The sequence below is a fragment of the Mus musculus genome, chromosome 7, assembly GCF_000001635.26.
Source record: "Mus musculus strain C57BL/6J chromosome 7, GRCm38.p6 C57BL/6J".
NCBI lineage: Eukaryota > Metazoa > Chordata > Mammalia > Rodentia > Muridae > Mus > Mus musculus.
This window is the reverse complement of record NC_000073.6, coordinates 82,570,527-82,588,152: the sequence shown is the minus strand read 5'-3', so window position 1 is coordinate 82,588,152 and position 17,626 is coordinate 82,570,527. Positions and strand designations below refer to the sequence as shown.

Here is a 17,626-nt window from a genome sequence, read left to right as displayed (position 1 = left end):
GTTGCCTTGGTCATGGTGTCTGTTCACAGCAGTAAAACCCTAACTAAGGCACTCATACAGCAACTACCCATACAGACATTAATGGAGCGATGGCACTGAAGCCTGAGCCTATAAGAGGAGGCTGGTCAGTAAGATTTCCAACTAAATCCAGAAGAGAGAGTCAGATCAATAGATATGCAAATAATGAGACAAAGCACAAAAATAATGAAAAAAAACCAAAGCCACATGCCTTTAAAATAATCAAACTACTCAACTAATGCATACTAAATTACTGAAATGGGCAAAGTGCTGGATGAAGATTTCAAAAGTTCACTAATGAAAATTGTCAGTAATAATAGATGATATCTGAAGAAGCAAATGAAATCAGTCTAGAGTCTGCAGAAAGAACAACAAAGGGGAGGATGTCAGAAAAATGGACAGGCAAATCTACAACATGGAAGGAAAACTCAGGCTGGAAATTAATATTTTTAAAAAGTCATATAAGAACTGGGAATGAAAAGCTCATCAATAAAGTAACCAGCGAAGAAGAGCAAGATCAAGGTTCAAATATCAATTTTCAGAAACGAGCAGCACCAACCACTGTGCCTGAGCCCTGCAATGAGATCAAGAGACTGTCCTGGCTGGTTTTACATCAACCTGACACAAGCTAAAGCCATCAGAAAAGAAAGAAGCTTAATTAAGAGTTTGCCTGGAAGTGATTCTCTAAGACTTTTTCTTAATTAGTGATTGTTCAAAAGAGCCCAGCCCATTGTGGGCAGTGGCATCCCTGGACTGGTGGTACTGCGTACTATAAAGAAAGCAGGCTAAGCAAGCCATGGAAAGCAAGCCCGTAAGCAGTTTCTCCACAGTCTCTCTATCAATTTGTACAGTCAGGTTCCTGCCATGTTTGAGTTCCTGCCCTGATTTCCTTTGGTGGTGAACAGTGATGTGAAGTAGAAGAACAAACTCTTTCTTTTTCACGTTGCTTTTGGTTATGGTGTTTAATCTCAGCAATAGAATCTCTAACTAAGGCAAAGACCAAATTAGTATAGAAGCACAAGTTGGGGCAATGAAGGCATAGAAATTCTGCTCAGTGAAATCATAGCACAAATTTCTAGAGAAAGAAATAGACATTTAAACCCAGAAGCATTTAGAACCCCAAACAGACATACAGAAAAGCATTTCTCAATCTCTCTCTCTCTCTCTCTCTCTCTCTCTCTCTCTCTCTCTCTCTCTGTGTGTGTGTGTGTGTGTGTGTGTGTTTGCCTGTGCTCATGTGTGCATGCATGCTTGTGTTGCATGCACATCTGTGTCCCTGTCCATATTAGGGTGGGTGGGGTGGGTGATACCAATGTATATACAAAGAGCAAAGAGAACACATCGGAATAGCATTAGACCTCTTAACAAAAGCCAGGTCGGCATGGGACTGTACAGTTCAAGTCCTAAAAGGAAACAACTTTCAACAAAGATTATTGCTTTATCCAGCAAAGACACATTGAAAACTGGTGGAGAAAGAAAAGCACTTCAAGGCAAGTGGCTCATGACTTCCAAGCCAGCCGGGAAGAAGACAGTTAAAGGGTTAGTACACAGAATGAGATTAAAATAAAAAAGACCGTCTTGAGCATACAGGAATGAATGTAGTCCAGGAAAAGATGAGCAAAGAAGAAGATGGGAATCTCTCATGTCTAACACAGTAAGCCAGTATAAGCTCCTCAGACTAACATGGAAAAAGAAGACAACAAATATTAACAAACCAGAAAAGCCAAGGAAAGCTGTAAGAATTTCTAACCATCTCTCAGTAATAACCTTACTTGTAAAAGCTTCAACTCTCACCAGTAAAGAGAAAGAGACAACTGATTACATTTAAAACAAGACCACAACAAAAAAACCAAGCAGACAACATTTCTTGACCCTTGTAGCTGGAGAGATAGCTCTGTAGTTTAAAGCACTAGCTGCTCTTTCAGAGAACCCAAACTTGGTTCTCAGTATCTTACAAAGGATATCTAGCTCCAGAGGACAAGACACCCTCTTCTGGTCTTTGTGGGGACCTGCACACACATAGCACTCAACCACATGGACACATACATATTCACATAAAAAAAAAAAGAAAAGAAAAATAATTCTTTTTACAATTTATTTATTTATATTAGATATTTTCTTTATATACATTTCAAATGCTATCCCGAAACTCCCCTATACCCTCCCCCTGCCATGCTCCCCTACCCACCCACTCCTGCTTCTTGGCCTTGGCATTCCCCTGTACTGGGGCATATAAAGTTTGCAAGTCCAATGGGCCTCTCTTTCCAGTGATGGCCAACTAGGCCATCTTTTGATACATATGCAGCTAGAGTCAAGAGCTCTGGGGTACTGGTTAGTTCATATTGTTGTTCCACCTATAGGGTTGCAGACCCCTTTAGCTCCTTGGGTGCTTTCTCTAGCTTCTCCATTGGGGGCCCTGTGTTCCATCTCATAGATGACTGTGAGCATTCACTTATGTATCTGCCAGGCACTGGCATAGCCTCACACGAGACAGCTATACCAGGGTCCCTTCAGCAAAATCTTTTTGGCATACGCAATAGTGTCTGGGTTGGTGGCTGATTATATACATAAGTACATTGTGTAGCTGTCTTCAGATGCATCGGGCGTCAGATCTCATTACCAGTAGCTGTGAGCCACCATGTGGTTGCTAGGATTTGAATTCAGGACCTGTGGAAGAACAGTCAGTGCTCTTACCCACTGAGCCGTCTCACCAACCCAAGAAAAATAATTCTTAAAACAACATCAACAACTCTGGCCCCTGTAAAGGGTTGGTCTGATGCTGCTTGTTTTCTCATGCTAAAGCAGAACCTCATACAGAAAGAGATGCTACGTGAACCTTGCACCCCAACTTAAGTGGTTATAGAAGTCTAGAGCCTGTGATTGGGAAGTGGAGGAGAAAGGAAGCACTTGAGGATCAAGTGAGGGGGTTTCAGGTAGAGGAAGGGAGGGGAAGAAAGGAGGCAGAGGTGGAGAAGGCAGCCATGAGAGAAGACATGAGTGAGTGACCAGGAGAAACAGCAATTAACAGGGGACTTTATAGCTGGAGAGTAAGTCAGCATAACTCCAAACCTACCCAACCTAGGCTTAGAGACCGTACATAGAATCTCTGGATTGTTTCTTTTATATGGACTCGCTAGGATTATAAATTTATTTTACCGTCCCCAATTATCTGTTACCTCTAAGAAACAGCTCACTCATGAAAGTCAACTTATGAATTGAATGGGAACCCCAGAGAGGCTGGAATCAGTATCCTGATCCCTGGGGAATAGAATCCAAAGCCAGATTAGAAGACATTAAGAAGGCCACTACATATCAATAAAAAGAATGCATAAAAAGATATAACTATTTTAAATAAACGCATTGAATGTTGGAGACATGACTTTCATAAAGCTAATAAGCCTGGCTCACAAGAGAGGAGGGCTGGGCTCACAGACCTCCAAGACCTTGCCATATTTAACTATACATTTAAAAAAATATCAATCACATCTTACTATTTCTCAAGAGAGGTTTATATGCATATTTTGACTTCATCCATTTATAAGGCAAAATGGGGCCAGATCCAGGCTGTTTAACACAGCACTACTACATGTGGACATCTGGACACGTAGAAAGAATTGTGCATTCAGAGGACATGAGAACATAACCGAGACATGACACACTTTTCCCAAGGGCTAGCCACACCACCCAAACCTCCCCTTTCACTCTGACTTATTTCCCTCTCGTATGTTACTTTGTCTTAAACAGCAGCATTCACGTAAATGAAAGACTCCTTTGTCAAATAGATCAAATTCTGGCTTCACTAAATTACAGATTCTTACATGATTCGCTTCTTTTCTTTGTATTACAACCAGGTTTTCCAAATCATAACACAGATAATTGGGTTTTTCATGGGCTAGTAGTTTGGCCACACACACTGTCTTTGTGAAGGACATTGTGTCTTCTATTTTGTAAGCATTCGCTGCACACTTGTGGGTTCTTTCTTCAGACATTATCAATAGTAGGTAAGAACTAAAGATCCCCAGCTTCAGGTTCCAGCTGGCCAGGTACCCTCAGCACGCTCCTTTCTTTTGTTATCATTTTGTCCCACATTCCTGCCAGGGACCTAAGGCTCAGGGTAGAATTTCCTCCAGGACATCCCACCCCACAGACTCATTCCATAACAGAAAACAAATGGCCAGGGAAACAGTGCGGCAGAGACACAGGAGACAGCCAGGCAGAGCTGGGAGAAACATGGGTGACCCCAGATTAGGGGACATTTTTCAAACAATAAGAAAGCATTATAGCTAGAGTCAAGGTTCTAACCACAAACCTTCCTCCTCCTCTCTCTGAGGAAGGGTGAATCTGCACTCTTTCCCGAGGCCACAAATGAATGGCGGAGCACATCCTGACAGTTCCTCCTTGGCCTCAAGGTGACAAATCTCATGAAAAAAAAATTCTGGTTCTTATCATCTAGTTGCTCTAAATTTGTTTTTCCAGCATATACTCAGGCTGGCTGTACCTGCAACTGTATTTTTCCACATTCTTGCTAACCCCTAGTAGTGCGAAACTCTCAAAGTTCTCCAATATAACAGTCCAAGAGGGGCATCATCTCTACCATAATCATATTACCAATGAGAACAGAAACACTGCAGATCTTCCTGTCATAGGGCTTCAGTTCCAACAACTGCTGGTTCCTACGGCTGGCTTACTGTCACATTTGGCAGTGTGTGCATAATTTGATTCACAGCAATCATTTATATATCATGGTTACTGTGTGATGAATATTTTCTCCCAGAAATGTAGCTTTTAAAAATCTGTTGACAATGTCTTGAAATGCTAACAGCAAAACTGATCAAAATATTATTCATCTATTATGAAACTCAACCTTTACGATCATCTGATACAGCAGTTCAAGTGCATTCACAGAGGTCTCTCTAATTAGCATGATGCACTAGACATTTTATTTATGATTTGCAATTCTAGTGCAAATTTCCATCATTCCCAAATAACAAGTGTATCTCTTAATAACTGAAAAATGAAGTTCTTTATATTTTAGACATTTAATCAGGATCATTTTGGGTAGAGATTATTTTTTGTATTTATAACCCATTATCCATATCACCACCCACTTAGAAATCTGCCTTTTGCCTTTTCATTCGGCCACTCCTAGCTCCCGGGTTTTTCTGTATACTTGAATCCACTGTGGGATCTACATTCTGTCCCATTTCTTGTCTGTCCCTTTTCAATAGCACACAGCTCTTAGTCCTCTGGCTTTAGAAGAAATCTCTGTAACTGAGGGAGGCAGGTGAATGAAGCCCTGGTCACTGTGGAACATAGCACAGCAACCTGATGAGTCAGCTCTACCTTGAAGCTCTCCGGGAACCACAGAGCTTTGCTGCATCACACCAGTCTCCCTCTGTCTCCAGTCCTTTCTTGCTTGCTTCCTTCTTACATGCAATGACAACTAGTAAATACCGTGACTATCGTAAGCTGACTCAGCATGACTTAAAGTAGATACTTGCAAGTTAGGCACGGTGGCACATGCTGGTAACCCTAGGGCTCCTGGGGGGAGGAAACAGTAATATTGAGAGTTCAAAGCTCATCCTTGACTGTATAGTGAGTTCAAGGCCTGCCTGAGCAAACTGAGACTTTGTCTGAACCAATACCAAAGAAATCCAACTTCAATAAATTAACTATTTGTAAGCGTAGCAAAAACCTTTATATTATTGATGAAAATTCTCCTTACTTACACACGTGACTGCGTTTAGCTTAGAAGCAGCTTAAATCTACGCACTTGCTCTTAAGCCCTTTGCTAGAGTCCTCTATGTCCTACATGGAGAGTTTCCTGCTGAGGCCAGATGCTGCTCCCTGCTTCAGAGCTGTTTTGAAGCAGAAGTCTATACTGTATGTTCTGACTAGTGTACTATGCTGTTTGTATTCTTCAGTAATCCCAACCATTTGTGGGGTTTTACTTTCTCTGAGGAACAAGTGTCAAGTGTGCCTCTTACTTTAGAGGCTTTCTACTTTAGGTGACTGGGCCATAGAGCTTTGAGAGTTCCATCCTTTCGGGGAACCATCATTTTCCTAGCTCAAGCCCATTTGTCTGCGCATCCAGAGAGCTTAGAAACCAAAGAGGAACTGACACACAGTGAAACGTCTCCACCAGGGGCTCTCATCGGCTGCGTCTGGTGAGCTCAGAGAACAATTCACAGACACAAGGGTACACACAGAACAGAAAATAACAGGGGATGGGCTGGTGATATGCTTCTGTCTCTAAAGATGCTTGCCCTGAATTCTATCCTGGACCCACACTGTAGAATGGAAGAGCTGACTCCTGAACTTGTCTTCTGACCTCCACATGTGTGTCAAGTCATGCACCCCCAAAAACTGCAATAGAAACATATGGTAAACAGCGTGTGCTAGTATGGAAGAAACAATTAGATAGCAATGGTATTTGCTGTCCTTTGCTTTCTGATCCTTAACAGGAGGTGGCAGAGGAGATCAAGCCCACTCCCCAACCCCCCCATTTTACAAGGAAGTTTTTAATAACAAGCAAAACAAACAACCTTTTAAGGACAAAGCATTTTACCTTTAGAAATGCTGTTTTTTTTTAAATTCTATCATTTAGTAGAATTAATAAAAAGAATCTTTAAGGGTGGTTAGAGATAAATACTATTGATATCTATACCATGTAAGTTGTCTATGACAAAAATTATGAATTTGTCTAGAAGTTCTAGGTATGTGCTTTGGGATAAAAAATATAACAATAACAATAACAACAATAACAAACCTACGAGAAAACAGTTCAAGAGCAACTATGTTTTTAAAAAGGGATATGTCCTACCAAATTACAAACTTCTCAGTTTGTTATGTGAAAAATGTAATTTAGAAGGAAGTGTTTGATTTTGCGAATCATGCTATATACTCATCTATAAAATGAAAGACTAAAGTAGATGATGACAAAGTCCGGTCTACTCCTAGAGTCTATGTTCTGTTTTGGAGATGAGACTGATGCAGATATATGACTAATACATGATTGTACCCTGGCTTGTTACACAGTTGTCTGTCAATTCACATTTTCTCACTTTTTATCAGCTTCACCATCTGCCTTTAAAATAATGGCTCCCCATAGAGAGCTGAGCTGGCTGTAGTTTCTGCCTGTGAGGAAGCACAAGCTCACTCAAGGTTTGTTTAAAGTCGAGCATAACTTGAAGTGATCATGCTAGCTTCAGTGTCAGGTCCACTTTGAGAGGAAAGAAGCTCTGAGGGAATTCTGGGGTCTGTGTCCACAGAGTGTGGAGGCTGGGCACTAAAGATCAAATGGCAGGAAAAGATGAATACCCCCAACTCTGAGCTTCACTGGAGAAGAGGAAGAGGAAGAGGAGGGGGAGGAGGAGGAGGGGGGGGAGGAGGAGGAGGAGGAGGAAGAGGAAGAGGAGGGGAGGAGGAAGAGGAAGAGGAGGGGGAGGAGGAGGAGGAGGAGGAAAAAAAGGAGCAGGAAGAAAATGCTTACCACCCATATAATAGGGCAGACAGGACTGCTAGAGTCAGGAAAGGATCAGACAGTTCATATTTTGCCTGAGTGAATAAGAGATCAGACCTGAGCTAAGTTTAATGGTTCTCTGAGACTTTGTTTATGAAAACAGCTTCTACTACATCTAGTCCCTGACTCAGGACAGCAAATAGCAGGCCACAAGCCTTTTGATGGCCCCTTCAGAGTTTGATTTTAAATGATCAGGAAGTTAAAATTTAAAAAGAAACACTAAAAGCTGAGGCTTCTCTTAATGGAAGTCATATCCAGTTTTTAGAATCCTCTGCAGGTGGAGGGCTACAGAAATTGGAGACGCCTGTGGCTTGGCATCTGAACAGTTCTGTTCCGCTTTTCTCCTTGCCCTGGCTAGAGAACGCTGGCCTGTTCTGTAATGGTGGGTCCATTTTGCCAGAAAAAATTCACATATTTGTGGGTGGAGTCAGTTGGGAGGCTGGGAGATCTGTCAAAAGTCTGCATAGGCCAAACACTGCAAGGACTGCCAGGGGTTGAAAACTAATACCTCAGAGGTTAGCAAATTTCCAGTGTGCATGGAGCCAAAGGTATGCCTTGCCTAGGAGTCAGGCAAGTAAAGGGAGAGAAAGAAGGTGGAGGAGTGTGACCCAGGTTCTTTCATGACACCCATCATGCTACTGGGAGCCTCAGAGACGTCCCTGTGGTCACACTGCATTGTAAAATTGGTTCTCTTGAATTGAAACATTACCTCCGGCAAAGAAGAGGGATGGGGGTTTATATAACTCAGGATGTTAACTAGACCTACAAGCTCCTGCACACACAAAAGATTAAAAGAAGCAAAGTCGTCCCCCGCCCCCCCCCCCTTCCCCAACACACAGGTCACATAAGCAGGAAACTGTTAGAGCAGTGGAGAATCTGTGCTAGAGCTGCCTGTGCAGAGAGCAGCAGAGCTGCAGCTTTGGGGAACGTCAGTCATGCTGGGATGGGCTGTTAGGTGATGCAAATGTTTTCAGCTTTCAGGCTCCTGCAAGTCACCCCAGTAAACTCAATGCTTTAAACTCACACTAGATTTGAGTGGAATAATGTTGTTGTTGTTACTATTGGTGGCCTATAGGGGATGAATAAACACTTTTCCACAACTCCCCAGTGGATGGTTCTCTGTTCATCATCAGAGAACATCAAAGATGGCTGCAAACACGGGGTGTCTGGCTAATCCTTGGATACTGAGGGATATAATTGTTCAGACAACTAAGTCAATGCACATAAATTAAGGGCATATAGAAAGTTTATTCTGAATTAGTATGTCTCAATGTTTTATGTCTCTCTAAGGAAGTGATCTAAAGTTACTAACACAACAACCTGCCCCTTCTACACCTATAGACATATGGAGAATATATTGTTTTGTCTATGTTCTGGGGACTAAAGTATGAAGATTAAGACTTCAGAATGCCTGGATTGGAATGGCAATATAGCCCTAGCTTGTTTATACACACACAAACACACACACACACACACACACACACACACACACACACACACACACACGAGAGAGAGAGATACTTTGTACGTATGCATGGTTAAGTATGTGGAAGCCCAAGGACAACACTGCCTACTTCCTTCAATCACTCTTTACCTTATCTTTGAGACAGGGTCTCTCACTACATCTAGAATTCACTGACTAGCTGGACTGACTGCCTAGCAAACTCTAGGAATATATCCATCTCTGCATCCTATCCCACAGAGCTTGGATTACAGACACAAGCTACTGTGGACCAGCTGTTTTTTTCCGTGCATGCTTCAGATCTGAACGTAGGCCCGAGTGCTTGTGGACCAAAGAAAGATTTTGCTGACGAAGTCATCTCCCCAGTCCTGGCATGAGCTCACTCTTGAGAATTAGATGTCTGTGAGTGTATTAGAAATCATAATGTCATGTCCATCAGGCTGGTGTGGAGAACACTGAAATGCTAGCTGCCGCTTTCTGGTGATTGGTTGGCCAAATACCTTCACATTGGAAATGATAATACTTACCTTTTACAGGACAGTGGATTGTCACATTTGCTTGAAGGGCTGCCTCCACAGTGCCTCCCACAACAACAGACAGATGATTGTGTTCTGGTTTGGTGACATTTCTTTCAATAGACAAGATGACAGGTGCCTCTTAAATCAAAAGGAGAAGAAACTGTGTTAGGTTTAAGCTCTTGTTCAATGACAAGCATCATTGATTTTTTTGAAAGCAGGGAAGACTGCTGGCTTCTTTATCCTCTGTGGTGAATCACACAGATTGCACACACAGAACTACAGGTACTTAGTCCAGAGATGATGGATAGGCAAATAACGGATGGATGGACAGACGGACGGTTAGATGATAAGGGCATTCAAAGGTACTTTGTAATAATTGTGTAAAAAGTGAAGATGTCTTAGCTTCATAACCAAAATTAAAATTAACACCTCTGATAATTTCACAAAAAAACCTTAGTTCTCAAGATGCAAAATCCCATGGCAGATCAGATTAGACTCTGTCACATATAGCCTTGGTTGAGTTGATACAAGCCCAAAACACCAGGGATTGTGACCATCTGACACTTTATGGGAGGAGGGATGTGGGGTAGGGCAGTGGATTCTGATCAATCTTGTTGCCCTTGGTGATTGTTTTTCAGGATAGAGAAGGCTCTTCAAGACCCTTCCCACTAAGGTAAGAGTAAGCCAAATTCAGTTAGCAGAGCTATTTTTTAATAAAAGCAAAGCTTGCGGGTGCACAAGGTGGTACAGGCAGACACTTCAGCAACAATATACTTCCTAAAATACGGTTTTCTTTTAGGGCCAGAGACAGGTTACCAATTGTAGAATAAATGTTCAAGGCTTATTTGAAGTTGTACTGGGAAAGACCAGGTAGGCAGGAGCTCACAACTCCTGTAGACCTTCTCCTAACCATGTACACATGCAAACTTTCTGCCTTCTGGGATTTCATAGGAGTCCCAGTAAAAGTGCTCAGTGGTCTCATAGCCATTCACCTCACAGTATGTAGCTGACAGACACTCCTTCTCATAGTATCTAAATAAATGCATGTACACTTAAAACAACAGGTTTCTGTTTTGTTTTGTTTGTTGCTGTTTTTATTGAGAGGAAGTTGCTGGGGTACCTCTTTAAGACACCTCTCTATACTGCAAAAATTCTTCATTTATGAACTCAAATAAGGCTATCTCAAGTTGGTTAGCACCATTTGGAGAAGTCAGAATTTAGCATTTTAATTAACATGAAAAAATATCCACATAAAACCTGCACAGAAAACATAATAAAGAGAAAGCCATGGGGTCAGGAATTCATTCAAGGACTTTCACTCCTTGAAATTCCATACTTAATTAATGAACTCACTCATTAACTCGGTCAGGACACATGCTTTGTCTACCTATGTGCATATTTATGTGAGGCAGACAAGGAAAATGTAAAATAAGAACACATGTGCTCTTGATCTCAAGAAGCCTGGGCTATGGAAATTTCCATTCTTTCTCAGAATGCCCAGGGGCAGCAGAAGATTATCCTGAAATAAAAATAATGGGACTTCTTTGGCTGCAAGAGGTCTTTGGTTGTCACAGGGCATTCTCTGGCTCATAAGGACCTCAATCAGCTCTATCAGAAGTCTAGGTTATCTGAGGATGGACTTAGGAGCACTGGTAGAGGAGGCGTCTCCTATTGGCGACATGAACTACATGGTGCCGTGCTTGTTTTAAAGGAGCTAATGAGTACAGGGCACAGCCTCCAGGAGAAACTAAAGGCCTGTAGGTTCTACCTTGGAAAGACAGCTCATCTCTGGTTGTCCAGACTCAAGAACCTTTCTACACCAACGGGTCCAACTTTCTCAGTTTGTGGATGACAAGGGCCTGCCACATAGCTCAGCATCTAGGTGACCAAACTGCATTCTAACCCCTGATATTGTCTCTATTCTAACCTTGGTCCATGTAATTGACAAAACAGAGGAAGAGAGAGTAGTGAGCAAGGGAGTGGCTCTCCTGTTTCCTGTCTCCAGCCCCAGAATAGGATCTTGCCACAAGGAATTGCTGCCTATAACTCAAACAGGTAAAAGTGATCTTCTCTTGTAAGATGCACTTTGATACAAAATGTCAATGCTCAGTGCCTGTGAAGATATAGTCTGGTACAAAGTCATAACCCATGGGTATGCAGTGCTAGCTAAGGATTAGCCCGTGTGCCATTGAGAGGAAAGGGCCAGCTTTAATGATTCTCCTTCTTCGCCTGATGGAACTTTTAAAAGTCTATAACATCCACGTTGCCAATTAACCTCCATTTCACTAATCCCAAATTTGTTGAAACTAAGCCTTACAGATACTGTTTCCAGAGACCTAGGAACATGTTTAAAGGCCAAGCGTCAAACTCATTCCAAATCTACTAAGGCAGCATTCTAGGTTAATCCAGCAACCTGTGTTTAGACAAGTCCTACCACTATTGTGACACAGTCAAGTTTTAGAGTTCTAGCATTTCTGGCCATAGACGAAACAGCAACCACAAGACCACCGAATGCTGTAGGTATCACCCAGAGGCATTACCTGCATATAGCACTAGTGAGCTTTCCACATCGGAACCCAGATGACTGGCTACAGAACATTCATATATCCCTTGCTCTTTCCTTGTAGGATTTCGTATTTGCATCTTCCCAGTTTCATCCAAAATGATCCTGTAAAGAATTACAGTGAGACTATATACAAGTAACATACATGATTGCTGTAGGGCCATTGCAGGTTAGAGAGAAGCATGGAGTCCTAATGGTGATCATGTCCAGTTCTCAGCCTAGAGGAAGAAACTGTATCTGGAAGAGAGAGAGGCTTCCTTCTTGCCTTAGATTAAAGTGTGCTTTCAGCAGGATGGGTTTGGACGTACATACTCTCTTCCATCTTGATTTTAGTATAGTTTATAGGAAAAAAAATTAGGCAAGCTGTACATCTAAGCAGCTGCCGGGAAAAGGAGTGGTAGAGAGAAGGAAAAAGCCATGCCATCTAAGTTGTGCAGATACAAATGTCAGATACATTGTGGACAATGTAGTCACATGGCAAGGAGGCAGATTCAGAGAAAGAGTAAAGAAGTATAAGCTATCAAAGAAAAGAAGAAGGAGGAGGAGGAGGGTAAGGGGAAGAGGAAGGAGGAGAGGGAGGAGAAGGAGGAGAAGGAGGAAGAGGAGGAGATGAAGAAGAAGAAGAAGAAGAAGAAGAAGAAGAAGAAGAAGAAGAAGAAGAAGAAGAAGAAGAAGAAGAAGAAGAAGAAGAAGAAGCAGCAGCAGCAGCAGCAGCTAGGTTCTGGATAGACACAGGATGAGAAAAAAGAGTTCCATGGTTCTGAGTCAGACCCAGGAGCCCAGGACAACCACACTGTGATTTGCAGAAAGTGGCCTAGAGTACAAGACTTCTGGGAAAGAAAAGTCAAGAACCTTCCTTAGGCAATAGTTCATCTGCCTGTCTATAGCATGGCCTAAGGCGGGCCTGCTCTCCTAGGGGCAAGTCTCCTCCTTGAGTGATATGATGTGATTGCCTTGCCCAATTTTAATGTCAGGTCTCCACCTAGGCCAGTGACTCTATTCTCTTGACCACGTATTTTCCCTTAATGGGCCTTAATCACTCTTTAACAATACTAAACAAATTAAACCAGTCCCAGAAAGCCAAATATCCTGGGTTTTTTTTTTCATTTGTTGTTTCTAGATTTTGTCTAGATACATAAACATCACACACACACGCACACACGCACACACGCGCACACACACACACACACACACACACACACACACACACAGCATTTCTTCTTAGGAGACTTGAAGATGTTTCCAAGAAAACTACACTGGGCATCACTACGGTCCTACCAGGGGACTCTTGGTACTCACTTGACAGAGGGTTGCAGCAGCGCTCCATCCTTGGTCCATGTGTATGTGGCCTCCTTGCTGGGAGTAATGAGGCTGCAAAGTATATTGATGATCTCCGTGCTTTTTGTAATGTACACTGTATTCCCAATCCTTGCATTTATTGTTTTGTTAAATGAAACCGAAGGGGGTAGAATTTGCCTCATGAGAACAGGTCCTTTTGGCTTAAAAGTCAGCTTGCCTGAGTTTTTCACGGTGGGGTTTTTAGGAACTCTTTCTGTCTTCCCTCTGAGCTGAGCCTCAGGTGCAACTTCCTCACGGATGCCCCTCCACTGCACAGGCGTTGGCTGAGCCTTGGCCAACTCAGCTACCAGCTGATATATCATCTGGGATGCGAGATCGTCGCTGGCCTCTCCCATCTCCATAAGCTGGCTCATGTTTCTTATAAGCTCATCAAATTGGGCTGTGTCCATGCTGTATGCTCCCTGTTTCATGGCTGCTTCAAACTGCTTGTTCTTAAACTCCCAGGAGTTATCATTTCCTTCAGAGGTCCGGCACGGCCCGAACAGGGCTCTTAAGAAAGGCTGCTTATTCATTTCACCACCGTGCAGATAAAGATCATTTTTGTTATTCCACATCTGGCGCATTTTATGCCATGTGGCTCCCAAACTATTGGCTTCATTATGGTCCACCCCAGGGTGACCCCTCACGTGCTCTCGTAGGGACGGGTGTGCGATGAGTCGGTTGTCAGTCCCAATGAGCTTGAGAACGACCGTCTCCTGTGCAGAGCCTGCGATGCATCTGTATACACCAATGTCAGGGGCAGCAAGGCTATGGATTTTCAGTGAACCTGACTTGGTGATGCCAAGCTGCTTAGAGTTCTTCAGACAATGGCCATCCTTCTCCCACTGGATTAGAGACTTCTGGAAGCGTCGCACTGGGCATTTGATGATCACAGATGTATTGAGCAGCAAGTAGGCTCTACTGCCAACAGTCAGGTTGATCCTCTTCTCTTCCCTCGTCTGGATATAGACTCTGCGGACACCAAGAATCTGGGGGCCCCTCTCTCCAAGTTTTGTCTTCGTTCCCAGTTTCGCTTCTGCAGGGGAAAAAGGAAAGGAAAGAAATCACTCACAAGTAAAAGTTACTGACTGAAAATGTCTGAGGCCAATTGAGCTAGGCCTACTAATGTCTGTCTGTATGCCTCTTTCTCTCTCTAATTCTTTAAAAATATGAGAATTAAAACACAAAAAATATCTTACATCCATATCTTGGGGTAGCCTCACAACTGTCTAGTACTTTAGCAAGAATGAATGCAAGTTTGAGCACATTATTTGTATGTGTTTATTTTATGTTGCTTGTATGTAATAGCTAAGAATCCCAGCTCTTGTCTGCAAAATGAAAATGATGTTAGGAATCTCATCAGAAGAGTGTGAGAGTTAAGTCCATTTACTTAGATCACATGCCCCTTGCTGTAGTAGGCACACAAGGGGCTCTCATATTTGATGCCTTCAACCACCAGCCAGATGGCAAAGGAAGCCCAGAAGCCACAGGACAGACTAAGAGGAAATCAGAGTTGGAACAGAGCCTCATTTGCTCTCAGACATGGACTCTAGTTAATGGGTCGAGACCAAAGGGAATGCAAGCCCAATCTGTCCCCTATGGTGACAGCTTTCACACTTGTTTTACTGAAGGGAAGCTCATGGGGTGCTGTGGGAAGAAGTCTGATTACTCTTTGATAATATGTGCTGGTCCCTGGGCAGATCACAGGGTGTGGGACTGAAGGCTAGTAGGCACTGGCAAGTGATGGAAGTGAGGCATTGCTAGAGTCAGAAGATCATGACATTGATTTACTTAAAGATCTTACTCTATTACCAGCCCTGGAAAAGTCACTGTGGGAGAAAACCAAAACACATTGAGACCCAAACATATGGCCTTCTCAGATCCTTGGAAATAACTGCAAAGTGCGTATGGGAATGTTGGTTCATAAGAACAACTTCCAGAGTCCTGTGGGTGGCCATTGGGTTTGGAAACAGTATTTTTGTAGTAAAGAAGCTTGTTGGTGAGGAACAAGTACAGTGAACTGACCTAGAGTCCATTCAGAGCCAGTTAAGAATTCAGGCCTATTGATCTCAAGATGGCCTTTGGTTTTGTTCAAGTACCCTCAGCTCATCTTTGTACAATGTCACATACACATGCTTATCTGCTTCATCACAGGGATGAGGCAGTGTCCACAGAAGATGTCACCCTGGCCACTGCCAAACTAAGAACATAGGTTTTTGTTTATTTGTTTTTGATTGACAACATAAGATTTTTAACTAACTGCCACTTAACAATGATGGAAAGAAAAAGCAAGCAAGCAAGCAAACAGAAGTACAGACCATTCCTTGATGAATTCATAGTCCCTCATCACTACCGACAGTGATGGATTGAAGGACAAAGTGAGCACAGTAGGGGACCAATAAATAAACAGATACTGGCTATTTACTCATCACAATGCTCTTGTTGATACCCCCAGACATTCTCATTTATGGGGTGCACTTAAGGCATCATGGTTTTACGAAGCTCTTTAGCTCACTAAAAAGCTCAACTAGCTTGAGGACAGCCATCCTGGAGTACCACTGGTTAAACCAACATGGGAGAAAAGGGTGCTCTTGGCCCAGTTTCTTCTATTCAGTGACAGTTGATGAGCTGCTACTAGTTAGGCAGGAAGGGGATAAAAAAGAGCATCATATTGTCTGTGAGCATCCTGCTCAAGTCACTGCCACAGTCACGTCTTTTCCTAAGATGGTGGAGGAAGCACTTCTATCTGGTCTTACCATCATGAACCATTATATATAAGTCATACTTGTGTGTAAGCAGGTTTCTCAGAAACATGGCCAATGGATAGCTTTGAAACTCAGTCTTCTAGAATAATTCTGAGTTCTAACACTGGAATTCATGTAATGATCCAAAGTACAGAGAAGATTTTTTATAGGACAGTAGAGTCCTCTCCATAAAGAGTGAATATTGCCTAGTATGGCTACAGAACTGCTCAAGGGAAACCATCTAGTTGAATGCTTCAGGTTGGGGACAATACAGGGATGATGTGAGGCCCACCTAGTATTTTGATTCCTGGGACTCAATGACTCAACATGGACATGGACATACCAATGGCCTTCAAGATGTCCCTTATTGCAATCTTGGAGTTGAGAGCACCTGATTCCTAAGGCAGGCCATGAAGCCTGCATATGGTAGGCAGGGCTCAGCTTTGGGTAGAACACCTGACACATGACCAATGAAGCATGAAACCTGCATGTTCCTCTGGTTGTGTGACCATTTATAGAAGCGCTATGGTCACACTTTTCCCCTTTCCAGCCCTGCTTTGGCAGTTGCTCACACCGTGGGTAGATAGCAGTTTAGGTAGCAGAGGCCCAGGGAGTAGAGCAAGATTATCCTGGAGGCAGACACTCATGAGACTTGAAAAGCTGTCAGGTTCCATATATGAAAACTTTTATTTGGAAACCCCATAGCCAGTTTCCCCTTTGGTTCTCCTGAGTCCTTTGGTTCTCCTGAGTCCTTTTAGAGAGGCCCCTAGAGTGTGATGTCACTGGACCAGATCTTGGAGGAAAAAAGTTGATCTGATTTGGGTTTTCTGTCTGTCTCACATATGGAACTATTCCAACACTGTTACACTGGCCAAGCCTGATGAGACCAGGGCATCATCATCATCCACTCTATAGAGAGGTCAGACACAGACAACATCTTTTTGGAGGGGCTCCTGGGCTGTGTGATGATGGTACATCATGATACCTCTTCTATTACTGCATGGCATGAGAGGTACAACATCCATGACTTTTCTAGAAAGTGAAGCCCTTTCTTCTACATGTCTTCCTTTTGGGTCTTTGAGCCTGACATAAGGCCAAATCCAGGTGCTGGATGATATTTACAGCATATTCCCCACTACCTCATACACCTGTCCTGTCTCTCTGTTTGTTGTATCCCTTCCATGACTCTAAGACCTGGAAGCATACAAGACTTCTGCCCTGTGCCATCTTAACTGCAATCTACATTTGGTTCCACCAGCATTTGATGGGCTTGGCCATGATCCAGCCCTTAAAGTCATCCTATTACCCTGCTGGAACCCTGTCAGACTCTGGCTCTCCATTTGGCCATTTGGGTGGCACTGGGTCCCTCTTCTTTCAGTTGACATGGGATCCAGTAAGACAAGTTCATTTGAAGCTATGTCAAGAATGTGGAGAGTTAGTTTCTAGATTCTCATCAGGATT

General features: G+C 42.9%; 1 protein-coding gene across 4 annotated transcripts in view; it reads right to left on the bottom strand.

Annotated features, from left to right (window-relative positions):
• Positions 1-17,626, bottom strand: part of Adamtsl3 (ADAMTS-like 3) — a 279,052-nt gene that overhangs the window by 26,298 nt on the left and 235,128 nt on the right. For 3 of the 4 annotated variants that reach the window (XR_378247.3, XM_006507893.3, NM_001190374.1), the window contains exons 21-23: positions 13,383-14,457; positions 12,061-12,188; positions 9,530-9,658 (exon numbers count right to left, since the gene is read on the bottom strand). Coding sequence is in view for 3 of the 4 variants with exons in the window: in XM_006507893.3 (XP_006507956.1) it covers positions 9,530-9,658; positions 12,061-12,188; positions 13,383-14,457 (1,332 nt within the window). In the remaining variant the exon portion in view is untranslated. Of the gene's footprint in view, positions 1-2,650; positions 2,686-9,529; positions 9,659-12,060; positions 12,189-13,382; positions 14,458-17,626 lie in introns of those variants that run through there. The other variant, XM_006507894.3, reaches the window with a different exon arrangement.